General features: G+C 44.3%; 1 protein-coding gene across 1 annotated transcript in view; it reads right to left on the bottom strand.

Moving 5' to 3' along the window:
* Nucleotides 1-21,875, bottom strand: part of FSTL1 (follistatin like 1) — a 53,305-nt gene that overhangs the window by 14,270 nt on the left and 17,160 nt on the right. Inside the window, exons 3-6 of the mRNA XM_027060934.2 lie at nucleotides 5,283-5,387; nucleotides 2,917-3,046; nucleotides 2,040-2,072; nucleotides 594-724 (exon numbers count right to left, since the gene is read on the bottom strand). Of these exons, the coding sequence (XP_026916735.1) occupies nucleotides 594-724; nucleotides 2,040-2,072; nucleotides 2,917-3,046; nucleotides 5,283-5,387 (399 nt within the window). The remainder of the gene's footprint in view (nucleotides 1-593; nucleotides 725-2,039; nucleotides 2,073-2,916; nucleotides 3,047-5,282; nucleotides 5,388-21,875) is intronic.

Consider the following 21,875-nt stretch of genomic DNA (forward strand, 5'->3'; position numbering starts at 1 on the left):
GGCCAGGGACAGTCAAGTTAATGATTTAGAGAAATGTCAGACCAGGTGGGAAAGAGGCTGAAGTGGCTTAGGTATAGGTTGAGATCAAAAGGTATACTGTATCAACAGCCAGCTCTATAAGGTAAAGGGTAGGGGGATACATACAGGGTAGGGGGATAGAACCTGGCCACATACATGTATATTAGATCCCAAGGGCTCTACTGCTGGAATCCCACTGATCAAGCAGGCCAGAAAGCAACTGTCACAGCTTCATGGAACAATGGGGAGATGTGATCTGGTGATGGGAGAGGAAGTATCTCTTTGGGGCTGAAGAGTCTTTTTTTTTTATTTTATTTTATTTTATTTTATTTTATTTTATTTATTTATTTTATTATTTATTTTTGAGACAGAGAGATTGCGAGCAGGGGAGGGGCAGAGAGAGAGGGAGAATCTCAAGCAGGCTCTACTCTGTCAGAGCAGAGCCAATATGAGGCTCAAACTCATAAAACCACAAGGTCATGACCTGAGCTGAAATCAAGAGTCAGATGCTTAACCGACTGAGCCACCCAGGTGCCCCTGGAGCTGAAGAGTCTTTGACCCCAATTCTGGATTACCTTAAAGTACTTGTCTAGGATTTCACTGTAGTTGCTGCCTTTAGAGAACCAGCCATCTGGAATGATCTCTGCTTCCAGCCACTGGATGATGCGACGCCGGAGCTCATCCCGGTTGGACTGATAGCAAACGACTGCAGGAAAAGGGAGTGAGGTCAGCTGAGCAGTGAGACCCCAATGTCACCCAGCATCCACTGCATGGGAGGTTCAGTGCCTGGGGCTCTGCCTGTGGCATCTCATTGAATTTTTACAGTACTCCAGGGACACGAGATATCACACACATTTTACAGGAGTCAACCCAGGGTACACGATTAGAAAGTATCTAAGCAAGGATTCAAGCTTATGTTTCTAAAAAATTTATACGAATTGAGAATATTGAAACAGAGAAACTATGTTGCTTAGGTGAGAAAAACGCAGAGCGGAAAAATAAAGGACTATTTTCATTAACTAAGGAAGCTGAGGGGGAAAAATCAATCAATCAATAAATAGCTCTCTTGGCTCAAAGATGAGCTGAAATAATAAGTGAATGAAGGAGCACATGACAATTTTTTATGCCACAAGATTTTAAATTCTCTATAGCTTTTTCCTTTTACCAACTGGGTCTATCAAATCTTTCTCCCACTTAAAATTTTACACTGTCTGCATTATCCTTTGTTCTAAACCACAGAACACAAGGTCAAGAAGGGGCCATGCTGAAACCCTGCTCTGGACAGCTGTTCTAAGACACATGGCAATAACAGGTGGGACTGAGAGTTGGGTAGATGAGGTAAAAGAGAAAGGAAAGCCTTGACAAAAGGAAATTTCTGGAAGACAACACATGTTGGGATGTGAAAAGGGACCTGAGCCAGAGGAATGTAAATCTGGGCAATTTTCCCTACTCTGCCACTTCTAAGCTGTGTAATTCAGGAAATTCACTTAACCTCTCTGAGCATCAATTTCCTCACCTATGAGGTCATTACAATAAGGTCTACCTCACAAGATTATTGCAAAGATCTGAAGAAAAGTATATGCTAAATCTTCTGTAACTGTAACAGTGAAATTTTAATTTTTATTCATAGAAAATCATAGAAAAAGTCCCACTTGCATTTCCAATGATCCCCTTTCAAACAAGTTGTGCCTTCTGATTCTGTTAGTCCTGTGACATCAGCATGTCTTACAGATCATTGAAAGAAAGACTCAGTGGCTTTCCTGTCCTTTTAATGCAATCACTACTTAGCAAAAATGGACAACACAGCCAACATTCCAACCTAACCAGCTGCTTCAAATGTCAAGCACAAAAAAATGCAGTTTTGCAGCTTTTCTGAGCTGTGTTGAGGAATGACCAGTTCTGGCTCACAAGTTCTAACACACAGATCTTATGGGCTTCAGCAGGGAATGTGAAACACAAAATTCCTTCATGAAAAGAATTTCCTCCCTAAAATGCACACTGTAGGAAAAATAGACACTCACCTGGGCTGGCAGATGGACTTACAGATTTCTTCTCTGCAAGACAAAAGGAGAAAATGCATAATGCAGAATGAAGACAAAAGAACATGTCTGTGTTTTGCTAGGTTTAAAATCATCCCACACTACAGGGGCCACTTGCAACATTTTCATCATTTGGTCCTGGGTTCCTGTCTCCTTTCCTTCTTCCAGGGCCTATGAATGGGGATCTTTTCTTCCCTGCTTTGTTTCACATTTTTAGGCCACTGAGTTGCCCTGTAGTCTCATACCTCCTCCTATTAGGTTTGCGGGGTAGGGTTGCGTTGCTGGGACTTTGAGAATTCATATGGAATTATTATAGAGAGGGAAATGGAGTGGAGACCCACACATAGGAAACAGCTTGTTTCTCCAGGGCAGTTCAAGGCTGAGAGGGGCTGAGTAGGGCTGCTATTTGGTAAGGAACTGGTATCTAATTAGCAAGGAGGTTGAGACCCCCTCCAATCTTATCTGAATGGCAGTGGTTTGAGTGCAAAATAGAGGAAATATATATAGCAGGGCTGAGAGGTGCCCAAATTTAAAAAGTGAAATTCACCTACTTTTTAAAAAGGTATAGAATTCATGTAAACACTTCCTTATTATTATTGACTATTGACATGGCCCCCTATCTACTGCTGAAAGTACTGGAACCCCCCTTGGGAGGCTGACGCAGGAAACCCTGGGCAGAGGCCTGGGCTATCCAGTGCAAACCCAGTAGGCTCATGAGCGCCAAGAGGCTGCCTCTCCAAGTAGCTGGGTGGTCCCTGTGGCATCGGGTGCTGTGGTCAAGTGGAGAGGAATCTGGGCAACCAGGCCACACTGCTCTGTCCTCTGGCTCCTCTGGCTGGAGTTGGGAGGCACTTCTTACCTTTGCAGTGTCCATCATAATCAACCTGGATTTTGGATCCAGTGAGGCAGGCGTCTCGATGTAACTCACAGTGGTTGAGGTAGGTCTTGCCATTGCTGCCGCACACAGGCCTCTTGTGAGGTTTGCATTGCTGAAACAGACCCGAGGAGGAGGTCTGTGCAGTCGGGGCACCAGCACACACATGCATCCACACGTGCATCCTGTGGGGAGCCTCCCTACTAGGGTCTAGGGTCTTTGTAGCCCTGCATGGCCCCGTGTTGATCCTGGCTTCGGGTCATCTCTTCTATTCAGTGAAGAAATAGACCGTCCTGACCCTATCAAGTTAGCACGGAGGGCATTTTATTGGAAGTCAGAAATTTGGATTCTCTGTCACTTTGGAGGAAGTCACTCAATGTCTCTGGATGCTCTAAGATCCCTTAAAATGCCAACGTTCTATGACACAAAAGAGCCAGAGCTGAGAGTGGGGAATGTGCAAATCGAAAGGCAGGCAAACACACACACACACACACACACACACACACACACACGAATTCTTCAGTTCTTCTGGGGTTTAACTAGAAAGATCTTTGCTTTCTTGCTTTGTATAGTATTTCAGAGCCATTTTGTTTTTCTCCCGATCTCACAATGCCTCTTATGAGGCTGGGGTGGGGATGCCTGGGTCTTTGTGAAGTACCACAGAGAATCATTATGGACAAGGAAATGGAGTAAAGTTCACCTGGCAACCCAGTTTTACTTTGGCTATTTAAAGGGCCATGGTCACAGGCAAGCTCAGTGTCTTTAGTTTTTTGTGTGGTTTTTGAAAGGGGGGGAAGGAGGAAGCCAGTTCAGCTCAGCCCTAATAAAGGCACGAAAGCAAGAAAGAGTAGATGTAGTGAGAAGAAACACAGAACACTGGAGCTGGAAGGTAGCCCCACCTCTCCAACTTTAGAGGAGAATACCAAAGCCCAGGAAGACAAACATCATTTAACTAATATTTATTACTGAGTTCTTACTAAGTATCCTACATGCTGGACAAACATGGTCCCTTGCCTTCACAGCATCCAGTGGCAACTAATTTGCTCAAAATCACAGAAATACATGTGGTCAAAGCAAGACTAGATACTAGGTCTCCTAACTCTAAGTACAGGCTCGTGCTACCACACAGTGGCCAGGCACTCCTCTAGTGAGGTCCACCTAGGGTTCCCAGTGGAACTGTTTTTCAGGTGTCTGAGCTGGGGAGACTTCCTTTCGGGGACAATGAATCAGGATTCTTCACCTGGGGACTAAAGCGGGTATATTTATTTGCAGAAAGACAGATATATTCCTAGGCTTGTGTTGGCATGGTAGAAAGGAGAAGGAAGGACACATATCCAGGATATTTATGTTTGCTGAAGAGGGAGAACTTGTCAGAATCCTGGTTACAAAAGAAGTATTTCTCGAAAGCTCACACTGCTGTTTAAACTTCATTAAAAAAAAAAAAACAACACACAACCTTGTAAAGCCTTCATTTCATCTAGTATTTTTCTAAAAACTTGCATATCCTTTGACTTGGCAAGCCCTAGTGGGAATCAATCTTCTAGAAATAAAGGCAGCAGTACATAAGGATATTTTCACAAGGATGTTATTTTCTGCAGTGTAAATGATCCATGAAACAACCTAAATGTCCATCTATGGGAAAATTATTACATGAATATGATTCTATTACAAAATATTTATTATGACTCCATTTTTGTATAAAATAGGGGGCAACCCTGTATGTGTATAGTAGCACAGAAAAAAAAAGTGGAGAAACTTATACCAAACCACAAACACTGGTCATCTCAGACTAACTGGATTTGAGGGTTATGGGGAAGATTATTAATTTTATGTTTATACAAATACCTGTATTATTTGACATCTATAAAGCAATTGTTAAATTTGTAACTTAAAAATCTTATAAAACTAAACATTTTTTTAAAAAAGAAAAAATATCCCTGCATTTACAGATTGTTTTTAATGTCTGGGATGAAAATCCCTTGTCTTTCATATAGACAAGGTAGGCTTTTTTTTTTTTTAATTTTTTTTTTTAACGTTTTATTTATTTTTGAGACAGAGAGAGACACAGCATGAATGGGGGAGGGGCAGAGAGAGAGGGAGACACAGAATCGGAAGCAGGCTCCAGGCTCTGAGCCATCAGCCCAGAGCCCGACGCAGGGCTCGAACCCACGGATCGCGAGATCGTGACCTGAGCTGAAGTCAGACGCTCAACTGACTGAGCCACCCAGGCGCCCCAAGGTAGGCTTTTATAAAGATGACATGGTTGGCACTGCTCTGCTGACTAGCAGCTCCAGCAAGGTAGCTATATTGGCCTTGGCTATTGCCCTCTGGCTCCTGGCCTCAGAACTTACCTCAATGCAGAGGCAGGTGGGCTCTCCCTTCTCTGTGACTGCACATTCCCGGCCAGCTCCACAAAACACATTGGCACAGATCTTGGATTTGCTTCTTAGTTCTTCCTAAAACACAAAATCATAACGGAAATCAGGTCACTGAGATGAGGGCTTCATGGCATAAGCCACTGGTGGCGATTATCTTTCAGTCTCAGGTCTTGGTCTGGAGTTGCAGCTCATGGTTACTGAAGAGTTCTGAAATTGCTAGAAACTGTCCCCAACAGCCAGCACCAGACTTGCTGGCACTGCTCCAGCTCAGGCCCAGCTACCTCTGAGTCCCTCAGATTGTTTCTTAAAGAGCAAGAGACTCTTTCTTATGTGTTTCCTTTCTTTTAAAAATGGTCATCGAACAGTCCTTAAACGTCAACACTACAGTATATAGCTATACAGGCACAGACTCTGTCCTCAAGAAGCTCCATGACTCTCTGAGGAAACTCACAGATCAAGAGACATTTAGCAAGCAACAGAGAAGTGCAGCAACAGGAACACCAGCAGCCAGAGAAGGAAAGGAGGGCAAGACCCAAATGAGACTTTCTGAAGATAGGCTGCCTTGACTAATTCCTAAAGAATGAGAAGAGTAAGCCAGGGAGAAATAGAAACATGGAGAGAAATATGGATATCTGAAGGACCAAAATCTCACTGAGTAGTGAGTGATATTAAAGGTAATATCATTTCAAAAGGCAAAAGGATAACTAAACCATCAGAAACATGCCTTTGCTATTATTCAGTATGGCCTTGTTCAAACCCTGTCCACGTCTGCCTCTGGCTTCAAGACCAAGAGGGCCAAACCATTGGAAAGCCAGTAGAATTATCCTCAAACCACTTAAGGTCAGTCATTCCTGCTCAGCAGAACCTACAGGCAGGGAACAGTCCCAGTCTATGCCACTGAAAAGGAGAGCGTATGTAGACACTAATCTGTCAGTGACACATTCCTTCCCTCACGTTAATTAGTGGCTAAAAGGCAGCCCCACCTCATTTGTCACACAGGCCAGCAGCAGTGGTGGTTGAACAAAGGAGAATGTGATTCTTCCAGCCTCTGTCTGACTGCTGAGCAGGCAGTCACGAAAGGCCTCCGGGCTCCCACCCACTGGGGTAGCACTAGCTGTGACAAAACCAACAAAAATGACAAGAGCTGTGGCGGGGTCAGTAAAGGCAGAGATGGAATCTCAGATCCCACCCCTCAGACCATGTCTACCATGTCATGCAGAGAACTCACACACACAAAGCTTGTAATACTAAAATTCTTGTAGTCCGTAAATGTTTCATATCTAAGAATAGGTCAAAGAAAACAAAAAACAAAGTAGATGCTGAAAGCTGAGGACTGCACCCAATACAGCTAGTCTGCTGCCACCTGGAGGCTGCTTTGCAAACTCCAGGGTATTATTTTCTCTCCTGAGCCATCTTGCCTGTCATGCAGGGATCCCATTGGTCGAGAAACTCTTGCCATGCTCACATTTCATTGGTTCATATGCTGTTGCTAAACCCATTCTTTTTTGGGGGTGTTGCTAAGGAAAATTCAATAAAGCTGGCAGGCAGGGGAAAAAAAAAAGAGGAAGTAATTCCCCAAAGGCTGGGATGACTGGATAGCTGTTGTTTCCTAAACTGGGTGTGGAGATAAAATCAAGCATATATTCTCTGATCAGGGCGCTCATAACTGTGCCTGGGAAGGGAAAGCAGCTCTAAAAAGGAAGAGGAAAAGGCTGCTGCTGACCAGTGTAACAAAATCTCAGATAAGACTACCTTGCCCTCTCCCCCTCATGAAACAACACTCGAACCAAGAGATACAACAAATACATTCCTAAAAAGGCATGCTCAGACATACATCTACACTCAAACAACACACCAGTATACAGCTCCACCAGCAGACCTTTACCACTTAGCTATATGTCTGTCCATAGCCACTTTAATTCTTTGAACCTCAGTTTCCTCATCTGTAAAATAGGGGTAAATACCAGCCCTGCCTTGTGAAGATGAAATAGTATATTTGGAAGGGCATCATAAACTGAAAAGCAAGCAGAGAGCTTCCTGCACAGTAGCCCGTGGCATGTAGAGAGTTCCTTTTATCTTATGTTGTTGTTTTTAGTGAGTATTAAAGAGTAAAGCTTTGACTTCCAGGTTGAATTCAAACCAAGTCAATAGTTCTCAAAAATCATTTGAAGAAACACTCTTATTTAAAACGTAAAATCTAATATTTGAATAGTACAATTAAAATTTGCAAAATGTTTCACACTTAATTTCATCTTACTGTACGAACAACACTGCAAGGAAATGTATATTATTAACCTCATTTTATAGATGAGGAAACTGAAGATCAGGAAGGTCAAGTAACTTGCCCAAAGGTCCGAATGCTAAAAGTGAGAGGAGCCAGTATTCCAACCTGGATCTAGACAACAGGTGATTAAGTTCGCATTTATAAATACCTGGCATTCTAAGTGATTTTGATTCTATGTTATCTTATGTAAGCCCTATGATAATACCACAAGTTAGACATCATAACTCTCCCCATTTTACCAATGATGGAACTTAAGCCTTTGAGGTTAAATAACTAGAAAATGATAGTGCTAGGATTCTACCCAACCAAAGGGAAAGCAGCTCCTTTACATTTGATTTACTTTCATATCCAGAAAATTAAAGGTTTAAAGAGATTAGGACAGGAAGGTGATTTACATAATTAGCAAATATGAGAAAGTGCTTAAGAGTAGCTAGAGAGCTGGATTTGAGCTCCCACATCCCGCCTCTGCTCCTTATTTGCCATGGCCATGGGCAACGTACTTTCTTTAAACCTCAGTTTCCTCATGTGTGAAATGGGAACACTAATCCCTGTGAGGGGTGTGTGAGCATTAAAGGAGATGAACTGCCTGCTGTACAGCCGAAAGCTGCCGTTGTCACTGATTCTCAATTTCCTCATGGAGCGCCCGATACCACCTTGGTGGTCAGGTCCCCACCCAGCCTCTGTTACCCAGAAACGATACTACTGAGAGCACAAGGACTGAGTGAATGGAAAAAACCCAGATTCCTTCCCGTTTGAGACCAAAGAGAAAGGGGGCAGCGCCAGTCACACAAGCATTCCTCTTTGCAGGTGGCACATCTGTCAATAGGTGGCAATCTCTCTCTTTGTCTTGGAGAACTCAAAGCCGCAATGCAGAGATGCAGCCTTGGCTCCTGCAGTTCTACCCTCCCAGCCCAGGAGATGTGGAGCAGGAGGTGGGACAGCGGGGTGAGGCAAGCACCCCACAGGCACAGGCAGCGGTACAGAAAACCAAATTTTTGCCGACTTGGGAAAGAGTGTCCTACCCAAAGCTCCCAATCCTCCCCAGTTCTTACCATTCACAGGTGTGCTATAATGCAGAAAAAAACAATGAAAATTTTCTACCTAGAGGTGGCCTCTGTGTGGCATTGAAAGCCCTTATCCAAGCCCTTTCTCGGGGAATGGGAGGTCAGGAGCAACCCTGGGGCTCCCAGAAAGTTCCTGAGCATGGTAGATGGTCTTACCCCTCTGCTGAGTGGAGAACATCTTGCAAGAACATGCACATGGTGTAAACACGCTCATGGAACAGGGCAATCAATGGCTGTCTGGTGGGCAGGGGTGTGGTGAGTAAGGCAGAAAAGAGGCAGGGCAGCAGGTGACATGGTGAAGGTGGTGCTTTGGAATATTAATTTGTGTCTGGTCCCTTCCAACTCAGAAATTTTAACTAAAGTGCAGGGCAGCCTGGATGGAGGCTGGAGGCAAGGGAACCCGCCAGGTGAAAGACAGTGAACTAGTGGGGGTGACAAGGACCTAGGGTCCAATGCTAATATTAATTAGAGCACCTACAACTGAGTGAGGCTCTTCACAGATATCTCTGTCCTCACAACATCAGTACAAGTTTCCATAGTTTTACTCCTAACAGATTCAGAAAAGCTTGGTGACATACAGAGGCCACATGATGAGGGAGAGACTGAGTCAGGACTGGAAGACAAGTCAGCCTGAATCAGAAGCCTCGATATTCCCTCGCAGGGAGGGAACAGTCAAGGGAATAAGGTATGGGCAGAGGGGACAGCTACAAGGGCTAGCATAGGTAGAGGCTGCACAGCACAATGCAGTTCTTTTAAGAATGAGGTCCCAAGCCTGTATTAGAATTTCATCTATGTATAGACAACCACACTGTCGTATGGATATGCTCTAGGAGTGTGAGGTCACAGTGTATGAATCTTTAAGTCTGAGTGTACTTATGAAAACGTGATTGACTGAATGGGGTCAGGGGGCATGTTCTGAGGGTGTGAACACTGACATGTTGATAAAAGTCAACTGTATACTTGCTTCCAATGGAGAAACATTGGGTTTCTAGCTTTGACTTTCTGCCTCATCTTCCTGACCTGCTGCTGTGCTATTTTCATTATGCGTCGCCAGTCATGCTTTGTTCATGATGCAAACTCCCCTTGGTAAAAGATGGCCTGGGAACATTGCTAACTTTTACTGGGGAAAAACTTCCTCCCAAGCAACTGTCAGTCATTGCATGGTAATAATGATACTTGATACTTGCACAGCAAGTTTGATTCATCTGTAATTTTTACTATCATTTTTGATTCTCAAAACTCTTTAGGATAGGCAGGCAGGGGTTAGCTCTTAAGACACTGCCAGACTTAACATCCAATGATGAAGAAGAAACTGAGGCTCAGGGCTACATGTGACTGGTCCAAGACCTCACAGTTGCAGAGCTGGGTCCTGGCTTAGGTGTCCAGGCCCTAATTCCAGCCCTCTTTCCACAAATCACTTTGCCTCATTACAAATCAAAGCTAGAAAAGATATTGTCATGGATCCAAGGTCTAAAAAAATCAATTAGTTTTGCAATTTAAAAAGATCCTTTGCAAACAAAGAGCAAAGCAAGTTATTTGCAAAACCACCAGTAGAGGTGATGGTGTGCCTGAGACTCCGGGCCGACTAGCATTAAGGCTGAACATAAACTACACTTTGAATGTTTAAAGAAAAAAAGTCTTCTAAAGTAAAAATCATTTTCTGGAAGAACACTGTGCTTTGGCAAGGGAGGAAGCTTGTGAGCAAAACCATAAAACTGTCAGCTTAATATATCATTATTTCACTAAAGTGAACTGGGTCAGCTGTGTACCCCCAATCCTTTTCTTCCTTCCCAACTTTCTTTAAAAAAAAAAAAAAACAAAAAAAAACAGTCCTACTTATGCCAAGGTGGAATTTTGGCTCCACTTGCCACTATTTTGTGACAGAGCGGCTTTGTTGACGTGAGAAAGGCTCTCCTTGCTTCGCCAGAATTAGTCATGGAAACTTCACAGGAACACCAGGGCCCCTCAGATACGCTGAGCACCATGGAGCTTGGGACAAAGGAATTCACAGAACTGGGGAGAGCAGGAGGAGGCCTGGGTGGGGCACAGGGCGGGACGTTGGCTGCTCCTAGCCGGTGTTCTGGAATGGAACCCAGTAGTACAGGCTGGAGAGCTTGAGAAAGCCAAACCTCTTCAGGACCTTGAAATCTAGCTGGAGCACCACGTGACCCTGTTCAAGTCTCTCCAATTCTTTTTCTCTGAAAAGGAACATGTTGCTGCATCCCACATATTCTAAGGAAAGAGCTGAAAGGAGTAGCAATTTCTAGCAGCTGTTTGATGCACATGGCAGAGGCCTCTGCATCTGCAGGAACGGTGTGCCTCGTGTATTTGTGCTCACAACCAGGCCCTCACCTCAAGGTTAATGCAACACGGCCAGATCCAGGTTCTGAGGAGCCTGGTAAGCTCAAACAATTTGAGACAGCCCCCATGAGAAAAAGAACACACGATTATGACTGTAAAACTGGGCACAGGGCCTTGGGAAGGGGCCTTGTGTGTAATGTCTGAAACTAAAGCTTGATTAGCTCACGGTAAATCTGACTCTCCATCAACCCTATTACGTTCTTCATAAACAAGAAGGCTTTGGGGCTTTTAGTTTACTGAAGCCCTCTTTAATATTTTATACATGTATAACTTATCTCAATTGAACTCCAAGTGTCTGCACATTTTGGCTTCTGACACACTCACCACAGTGCCCTGCCTGAGAAAATCCACAGTAAATGTTTTTTACATTAAATTTCACTGGCGATTTGCTCAAGTTAGTGTCAATGTCGGTGGCCAGGATGTCAGGATGTCTGGGGGAAGGAGTGGCTGGTCTTTATGACATCAAAATAAGGGATGCATCTCCCCAAGAGTATTAGCTTTAAGATAAAAAAAAAAAAACAAAAAACTATTATGGACCTGTCATTTAAGAATTACCTAATTCTGGGGCACTTGGGTGGCTCAGTCAGTTGTCTGATTTCGGCTCAGGTCATGGTCTCACAGTTGGTGAGTTTGAGCCCCACATGGGGCTCACTGGTGTCAACACAGAGCCTGCTTCAGATCCTCTGTCTCCCCCTCTCTCTGCCCCTCCCCCATTCTCTGTCTCTCAAAAATAAACATTAAAAAAAAAATTACCTAATTCTCCCTTGTATTAATTCCTATGTTTAGCTTCTATCACAGCTTATGGGATAACATGTTCTTGACATTTTCTTCTCATTACGTGATAATGTATTTTGTGTCTGGAAATTACTACTTTCAAATTTCAAATGGGACAAGGCTGTTTACCTTAACCACTGTCTTTATTATCTTACAGATGCTGTCACACTCTCTACGTGTTTGCCTTGTCAAAGGGAAGGATCTAGACTGCCATCTTCCTAGGGGAGCCCTGTCACTTTCCCAGCTGCATAGTCACTATCTCTGGAATGCCACCCACTCCTATACATAGACCTTTCTTGAGGCAGCCCAGCCCCAGCATGGCAAACAAGGTGATGGTTTCTACATAAGGGTGAGTTAAGTCTGCTGTAATGGCCTTGTCTAGTCATAGTAGAAGAATAGCAGCATTTAATAAACATGAGTTAGAAATATGTTAAGCCCATTCACACAGGACTGAGAAAAATCTCACATGGGTCTACCAGATCTGAGGATTCATCCCCGATGGCAGTGAGGAGCCTTTGCCTCCAGCACGCCAGGAAGGCACTTCTGGTCTCATGCATTCAGAGCATGGGCCACACTGATGCACTGGAGTATCCCAGGGGAGCGCCATGCTGTCTCTCCAACTTAGGCACACCCAGGGACTCCACTCTGATGGACAGGGTATACCAGGCTCCCTAGCATCTGTCTACAGTTCTGAGTGATCCCTGGGAGCTCCCAAGATATCCTGTCTTTTTGTAAGGCCCCTAGTTCTACAATTGAACACTTCAGTGTCTTTAGAATTCCTTGGTGAGACCTTTCAAGCCAAACCACTTTTTGCCCTGAATTAGTCTGATAAGTTTGATCATGGTATTCATCTTCCATCCTCCAACCATCTGCCTTTAAGATTTGTCCACTTTATTTTTTTTTGGTTTAACGTTTATCTATTTTTGAGAGATGGAAGTATGAGCAGGGGAGGGGCAGAGAGAGAGAGAGAGGGAGACACAGAATCCAAAGCAGGCTCCAGGCTCTGAGCTGTCAGCACGGAGCACAACATGGGGCTCCAACCCATGAATGGTGAGATCACAACTTGAGCCAAAGTTGGATGCTTAACCGACTGAGCCTATTTGATAAATGCCTGTGAAAACACAAGAAGGATAACAGCCTGTGACCAGGGTGATGCAAGCTCCATGCAATAAACCCTGAAGGAGGACAGGACATGGCCTCTACCTTCACAGGAGTTTCTAACCTCATCAGGGCGATGAAACTCAGAAATGCAGATCAGCACAGCCCTGAGTAAAGGAGGTTGGATCTAGGAGATGGAGCTTCATGGGTGAGAGGGGGACTCAAGTGAGCCCTAAAAAGTGGTAGGATCTGGATAGGAAAACTGTAGGTTTTTGAGCAGGAGGGTCTCAGGACCAGTTCAGCAGTGGTACATGGGGAGAAGTGGGTGAGGAAGAATTTGGGGGCACAAGGAAACAAGGTAGCAAGTGCCGGGGATGATGAAAGTCTCGTGTATGGTGGTGGCATAGATACAGAGAAAGGAGGGAATTCAGGAGAAAGTCCTAAAGAACAGTGAGGTCTGGCCACAGACCAGATAGGAGAGAGAAAGGTGAGAAACCAGGGAACCAAGATCATCGGCTTTGAGGGTCTGGAAGTTTGCTAGTGTGTCTGCCAGAGATGGAGACCAGGCAGGGGCTGAGCGGGGAAGGGGTCAGTGATGATGAGTCAGTTATGGACTTTAAGTCTAAGGCAACAGTAAAACATCCCACTGACAGTTGAAAATAAAGGATTAGAGAAGCACATCTGGTCATGATCCATGTAGGAGTAAGAAACAGGGCCAAGAGAACACATGAGCTCAGGAAGAAAGGGTGGAAATGGAGGGCTGAGGGTGGCCAAGAAGCAGGAAGAACAGGTTGCTAGCAGCCCACATGGGGGCTCTCTGCAAGCCAGAGAAGGTGCCTTCCCCTCTGGGCAGATGCGACCCCAGACCAGGCTACAGGGCTCAGTAATCAGTGCAGGTTGGACTTCAGCCCCCTTCACCTCCCCATGCAGTGAGCAGCCTGCACAACTGTTACGAGGGCTCTGAGGGCAAAGCAGCAAGAAAGCAAAGCAAGCACATTCAGAAAACTGGAAGCAAAATCAGGACATCTAGAGAGCCGGATGGTGATGAAACAGGTGATGAATGCCATTGTATGAGAAATGATTTGGCAAATGTTGGAATGAGACAGCAAAAAACACAACACAACACAACCTTTAAACCTCTGTGGAAACCTGAACCAGAGGCCAGACCAGACAGAGGCAGTGAGGTCCTATGTAACGAGAACTGATACAGGAACCTGGAGAGAGGCCCTGGACACATGTCTCTCTGCTTCCAACACTGTGTGACTTAGGGCAAGACACCCGAGAAAGGGGCCTCAGTTTCCCCATCTATAAAAGGAAAGAATTGTAGATGATGCCCATGTCCCTTAAACTGTTAAGATTCTCTTAACTAGAAATCACAGAAATTTGCCATTTCAGATGTTCCTGAGTATCAAACTTTAATCTCTCAAGGAAGTTAACCTAGACACCCAAACTAGAGACTGGTTATGGATAGTCTCCTGAGAGTGTTTCAAGGTCTTTGTTTGGTCTGAGTGGAGGAATTAAAGTTGACCAATTAAAGTTGGTCTGAGTGGAGGAATTAAAGAATTTTTGTAAGCAATGCCTTTTCATTCTCTCCTGGGTCATGACAGAGGAAATCAGAGGAGTAGTAATGGGACCCCAATTGAGTGGCCTGATTTCACTCTTGGTTAACTGCTTGGAACCCTCTTCTCCCTTTGAATGCCATTAAATGACATTTTTATTCTATCTGTGTTTGCCTTGCAAGAAGAAAAGGGAGAGAATGGCTAAAGGAAATTCACATGAGATTCACAATTCTTCATTCCTGCCAAGAACCTGTCACTGAAGTATGTCTGGGACTGCCAGGGCTCACATTTACTCAGCATCCATGCTCTAATTATTTCCACATGTAGTTCAAGGCAAATGGTTGATTAAAAGTTAAAAAAACACCGCCACACCTAAATCCCAATACCCTCCACTAAGAGGGGAGACAGCTCCAGGGCAGCTATGGGAGAGCTCTGAGAGAACTGGTTTTGGAAGTGTCCCCTGCAGTGCTAACCACATCTGGATCAACATCCCTGCACATCCCAAGCATTCCCGATGCTCCATCCCAAGCCAACTCTCCACCTCCCCAAGGTTCCCCAAGCACTGAACCAAACAGGATTCACATTCTTTGAACTTCTGAGTGGAATGTAGGATTTATTCCTGCTTTGGTAGAAAGCAAAAGAGGTATGGATATAGGCTAAGAGCTACAAGTTCTCCTCTCCATCCCTTTTTCCCTGGGCTCTAGTGAATTTAGGTAGACTCTGGGTAGTTCCCGATACCACATACTAGAGAAGGAATCCAGTGTGCAGAGAACGTGGGTTCCTTCCCCAAGCCGGAGAACAGTCCCCACATCTGCAGCTCCTTTCCATTATCCCAGTCTGCATGTGGCTCCCCCTAAAACTGACAGTTAACCCACTATTCCCCAAGGTGGTCCGCATGACCTGGCATTGATTCAGATGGCTACTGAAATCTACTTGGCCGCATTTAACACTGCCACATTAACTTTGGCAGTGACTCAGTCTTCTTCCTGTCTCCTGGGTGATTTCATTGTTTATGTGGGCTCAAGATCCTTGACCTCCTCACCTCCAGTAACCCTCACTTCTAAAGTCCTCTGGCTACAGGAAGCTTTAGGAGGTTATCTGTGAGTACAGCAGGTAGCAGCGGCAGGCCAAACTGAAGGGTACAGGGCACCTGAGGTCCTACATTTTGAAATGAAAACTCATTACCCTTTGAAAATGTCAGCACCATGAGGGATTATCAGATGCTTCTTTAACCTTCAAATGGGCAGAGAATGTCCCACAAGACCAGCTAAAAAAATAATGTCACCATCTGGGAAGGCTGATTGATTCTCTGAATTACACAAATTCTTCCTGTCCTTCAAAGCTCAGCTCAAGTTCCACAACTCCATCCTCGGTGACCTTTCCCTCTTGACTGGTATGAATTGCTCCATCCATCTCTGAACTCATTTTGATCACTTTTTAGAAAATTTAATTGATTATGCAGAGTTTGGCTTCCCAGCTAAACCCTTAGAGGACAAGGCTTGGTCCTGGCATAGTGCCCTGTGCCACTCAAGCGACCTTTGTTGAAAGTATCAAAGGGTGACTGAGACACACAACCCTAAGGCCCTACGGCAGGGTCACAAAGCCCCCTGGGCCAATTCCTCTCCTGGGGCTGCCCCCTTTTAGGATCAGGTTTTTTTGGGGAAATAGCCTAAAGACACCACCCTTCTTCACCTGGCAATAAATATTCAGCCTGGAATTCCCTAATGAGAGATTATCTTAGACCCACAGAAAGACACTGGGGTGTGTGTGTGTGTGCGCGCGCGTGCGTGATGGTGAGGTGGACAGGAGAGCAATGGGGGACTGAAATGGCTTTCAGTCATTTCCTTTGTTCACAATTAATGTATAATCCAGCAGATATGCTGAAGGAATGACAACGTGCTTGGGGGAGAATAATGGAAGAGGAGGCAATGTGGCAATGCAGGGTACCTCGTGGGAAGGCAAAATTGTGTGGGACTTCAGAGTGTAGGGTGGGGGTCATCACAGAGCAGCCTCACACCTTGATGACCTACACAAGGGAGAAGTAGAGACAAAAATAAGCAAGGATGACAGGCCAAGAGAAATTGTGAAAACAGGCCTAATTGTGAAATGAGGCAAGGCAGCTGTTTTATGCTCACTCTCCTCAGGAACCCTATTCCTACATTGTCATATGAAGTAGAAGGGAGGTAGAAGGTACATGGTCAGTCTCCCTAAACATGAGAAAGAATAAATTGCCTTATTCTACCCCTCCCCCATGTGCCAGCATGTTCTGGAGGTTTCCAACCACTCCCTTCTGGCTCATCTACGAGGCTGACCTTACAGCAGGCTGGAATACACTGAAATGTGAGTTGGAAGGGCTAGGCTATTGCTGTGCCCAACTGTTTTAGTTCCCAGGGTGCTGGGCATCTTAAAAAGAACTGTGATGTCCAACCAAGAGCTGAGACCATTTGACAGATGGAGGGGGCAAGAGGGAAGATAGCAGGGAGGTTAGGGTTGACGGGAACAAAATGGAGCAGAGAGACCCAGAGACCCAGCAGAGCATAACAGTGGGAGTCTACTTTAAAAACACAGACAGGGGTGCCTGGGTGACTCAGTCGGTTAAGCGTCCGACTTCAGCTCAGGTCACGATCTCGCGGTCGGTGAGTTCGAGCCCTGCGTCGGGCTCTGGGCTGATGGCTCAGAGCCCGGAGCCTGCTTCCGATTCTGTGTCTCCCTCTCTCTCTGCCCCTCCCCTGTTCATGCTCTGTCTCTCTCTGTCTCAAAAATAAATAAACGTTAAAAAAAATTTTTTTTTTTAAAACAAACAATAAATAAATAAATAAAAACACAAAGTCCTGGGACTCTGGGGGCAGTGTGGCTGCAAAGCAGCCGTCAAGTTTCCAGCATCCCACCAATTATTCTCCAGCCTGTGGAATGCATAAGGGGTTAAAACCCAGCAAGAAACTCCATGCTAAATGAAGTCACCATATGTGTGGCTTGGTATGGTTCTAGGAGAAGCAGACAGATGTAATTAGAAGTTCTTAAGACACTGTTGCCATGGCAACTGTCGGCCAGGAGAACCTGGAGTCCAAGGAATACAGTCTTCCAAGGAAATGCCAGAAGCAGGTGGTGTTCATCATCCTCAGGATCCACGGGCAGGGTCTGTTTCTCCCCCTTGCCCAATCCTACACTCTTGAGGACCCTCCCCATCCAATTCCTCCTCACCTCCACTTCCTACACCCCAGATACACACCCAGAGCCATTCCAAATGCAGATGAAGCGCTCCCTTCAGATGGCATCTGAAGGAAGGAGTTAAGGAGAAGTCAATTGGGAGGATGTGTGCAGGTGATATTGTTCTCTGGGCAGTCTCTGGTCCCAGGAGCTTTCTAGATCTTAGTGTGGGGATCAGCAGGGGAAGCTGCAAGCTTACTTTACATATCACTAAGGAGTCTAGTTCCTGCATGAGGCGGATGCTGGGTGGGTACCACAGGACAAGTAGGGGTATGTGAGCTTGAGCAGAAGAATGTCTGCTCTTAGTAGGGCAACCAAACATTTTATCAGCCAAATTGGAATATTTTTGAAATCAAAATGGGACCTTTAAAACAGACATACTTGGACAATAGGCATAAACTGTGACATCTGGCCACCTTAATTAACAGGCTACCTAAGGGGAAAAATTACTAGTTTTATTTACAGAGTGAAAATTCTAACCTGGTGTCTATGAGCCCCCAGAAGCCCAGCTACAGATTTGGGGACTTGATTTTCCTAGGACATAACCTAGGAAAGATGAGAAACTCAAAGAAAGTACTACTTTGGGCATGTGCTTCCCCCTTGCAACCTTAATCTCCCTTGATTCAACTGCCATATGAGGATGTTTGTGGGGTTCTGCTCTGCAAAGCTGGGGAACCTGGGCGAACAGGACCACTTTCCTTCAAAATCTTGGTCATTACAAATCCTTCCAACTGCTTCTCTAAAGAGAAAAACATTCATTTCACGCATTATTGCCAAAGAGAGATGATTCTCTATGGATTTATGGCAATAGTGTAGTCAATAGACTGGGATCACTCCACAGCAGAGAGACCTCATAAATCTCTGCCTGAAGAGGGGAGGTTTCCAGGTGTGCATTCTTACACATTCCTTAACAACTGAATCAAAAACAGTGGCTCAGGATTCTGTGGTCACAAAACCCAGAGAAGGTTTAAACTCTCCCAGGGAACCAGCAGAAATGACTGTATTTTAGGCAGAATATAACCAGCCCAGAAATTATGAGAATGTGGTTTAGTGACAGCTCAGTTACAAAACTGTGGAATGTTTAGAGTGTAAGGCCCACCCAGGGTGCATCCCCTAGTAGTTTCTCAGGGACTTTGGGAATCACAGCTATTTTATAAAAGTTCCTGGCAGTTACAGGACAACTGTGACTAGTAATGGTCCTCTTCTCTCAACCTTGGCTCAAGGCTGGGAGCCACTGGGGCTATCTTGTCTTACTTGCCTGACCTAAATGCAGACAGGTCCTAGACAGTAGGGTGCAGATCTCTGAGCTTAATGTGGAGCTTCCCCAAGATTTCTGGGAGGCAATAAGGAGCTCCTTACTACCTGTAATCATCAATGAACAGCACTGCTCTCTGCTGGATACGTGTGCCGGGAAGTTTTGACATCCACTGCAGGTCCCCTGGATTTTAAGAGTCCAGTTTAGAGGAATATTAACCTTTCTGGAACAAATGAAGAACTACATAAAATCAGTGCCTTTGAAAAAAAGCAACACTGCAAACACAAATTAATCTGCACTTCCTTAGCATTGTCCAAAGTAGAATTGGACAAAACCTATTTCCAAGCAAGTAACTGAACGACAAAATACCAAACATCAGGTTGGATGCTGGGGTCTCAAGGAAGAAAGCCACATGTCCTTAAGAAAGTCACATGGTAGCACAGCCCATGTCCCTAAGCTGCTGACAGTTTAGATGAGGAGATGGGGCGCAAATACACGGAATTTTAATAACAACACAATCTAATAAGTAACAACTCCAGGCATTGGTGGAACTGCATGTGATATACAATTAAGTGACAAGTCTCTAAAGCAGCAGTGTCCAACAGAAATGTAATACCAGTCTCACAGAAGATTTGCAAATTTCGAGCAAAATTTTAGAAAGTCAGAAGAAATAATTATTTTAATAATTTGTTTTACTTAAGCCAATATAGCCAAAATATTACCATTTCAGCATGTAACCAATTAGGGAGACGTTTTACATGCTTTATTTCATATGCAGTTCGATACCTGGCATGCATTTTATACTTATAGCACATCTTAATGGGACTAGCCACACTGCAAGAGCTCAACATCCACTTGTGGCTGGTGGCTTTTCCTACTGAACAACCCAGCTCTAATAAGTTCCAAGTGCTGACATATTACTGAGGGCTGAATTGAGGAGAGTTTAGGTAGAAAGAGTAAGACTCTCTTTAATGAGGAATGTCTTGTAAGTGGTGTATATAGTTGAAGTCAATGGATATCTGCACACCTGGGTAAGACAGCATGCTGGGCTACATCTGGGACCAGGACAGTAAGGTAGTGAATAGCCAGTCCTTTGAAAACGGGCAGGCATCGTGGCTACTTAAGCTTAACTGACTCTGCTTTTAATGCCTATGGATGAGTCACTCGACCCTTCTAGCCTCTTTTATAAAATAAAGTATGTGCCACCTCCTTTTGTACTTTGTACGGCTTTGTATTTTGAAACTTCTCTTAATACTTACTTCTTTTTTCTTTTCTTCTTCTTTTTTTTTTTTTTTTTTTTTTTTGCATAAGAGACCATGGATAAATTTGGCAATGTAGTGGATGTTTCTCAAAACCTTTTTTTTTTTTTTTTTTTAGTTTTTTGGCTCAACTGCTACATGTTCTTGCTGTCAATTTTCAATAATATTACACTTACACACACACACACACACACACACAATTTTAGTGCTTTGAGATTAAAGTCAATGAAAATATGCACATTCTATTCTTGAGACATTCCTGCCTTGCATTCTTTCCCTGGAGCAGGGAAGTCACAGCTTGGGGGAAGGAGCTGTAAAACCTACTTGTGCTGGCCAATCAGGCTGTATCTGAAGCAGGGGGCCCACCAATGAGAGACTGCCAGGTATTCGACTCCACTGTAGCAAAGCTCCCTATTTTTGCAAAGATTAAAATTCTGCTAGACTTTCAAACCGTACCCACAATGTACAAAGACCTCCTTTTCTGTTCAATTTGTGTTCCCCCAAGGACTACATTAGAAACTCTACACAAAAACCTAGTAGCTTAGTTGCTACAGATTATCATTTGCAATAAAAACACTAAGTATTATGTAGCAGTTTAGTTCTCAAAGCTCTGTTCTTCATTTTTAACTGATTAAACACAAGAGAAATGCCACATATTTAACTGCTTTTGGTTACCCTGACTGCACTGAAAAGTGGCCAACATACTCTGGAAGTCAAGAAACTGGTCTACGGTCAAGAGCAAGGGATTAGAGGATAAGGTGCAGGTAAGTAGGAGGGTCTACTCCCTAAGACCCGACCTACTGCTGATCACTATGCCCTTGGTGGAGCCTTCCCCAGGATAAAAGATCCTCTGAGATCTAATGTGCAAATCCAATGACACTGTTTTGCCCATTCAAATGAACAGAGCACAGTTGCCATTCAAATGAACAGGAGACAGAGCAAGAGCAGAAAGGATCCCAAAAAATAAAGGTCTCAGCAAATGTCTCAGCAAATGTTGAGGTCAGAAAACAAGTGACCAGAGGCTTTGGGGCAAAGAACCACCGGCAACAGAATTTAATTTAATGCTTTACTTTATATTCCTTGGGATATTAGTTTACTCTGGGAACGATGCCCAGTTAAATCAGAATTGCTGATCATGGAGGGAAAGAATAAAAATACTTACTATTCAGTAAGCCTCTGCTTATATTCCAACTTCACCTGGAGCTGAGAGAATCAGAATCCAGGTGTCAGACTAAGCAAGCCCAGCATTACTACCATGTCCAACGTTAAGCAAAGTGTTGATGGGCAGATGCTATCAACCATCTTCCCAGCTGCACAAATACTTACAGAATCTGACACGGAGATCAAAAATTACAGGCAGGATATCATGCATCTCCTTATATTACGTAGGAGATATTTGGATTCATTAATTAACCCATTTGACCAGTGGATCAATTCAACAAATATTTACTGAGCACCTGGTATCTGCTAAGTTCAGTTCTAGGTGCTTGGGATTCATTGGTAAATGAGATGGAGAAGGACTGTATCTTGAAGAAGTACATATTCTAGAGAGAGGAGAGTGAAAAGAAACACAATGAACAAGGTCGTTTCAGATTGTGATGATTATTTAGAACATAGGATATGTTTGACAGACATCTAGGAGAGGGGGCACCCCTTAGACTGAGTGAGGGAACACTCTCTTGAGCTGAGACCTAAGAATGAAAGG

This window comes from Acinonyx jubatus, chromosome C2 (assembly GCF_027475565.1).
Source record: "Acinonyx jubatus isolate Ajub_Pintada_27869175 chromosome C2, VMU_Ajub_asm_v1.0, whole genome shotgun sequence".
Classification (NCBI taxonomy): domain Eukaryota; kingdom Metazoa; phylum Chordata; class Mammalia; order Carnivora; family Felidae; genus Acinonyx; species Acinonyx jubatus.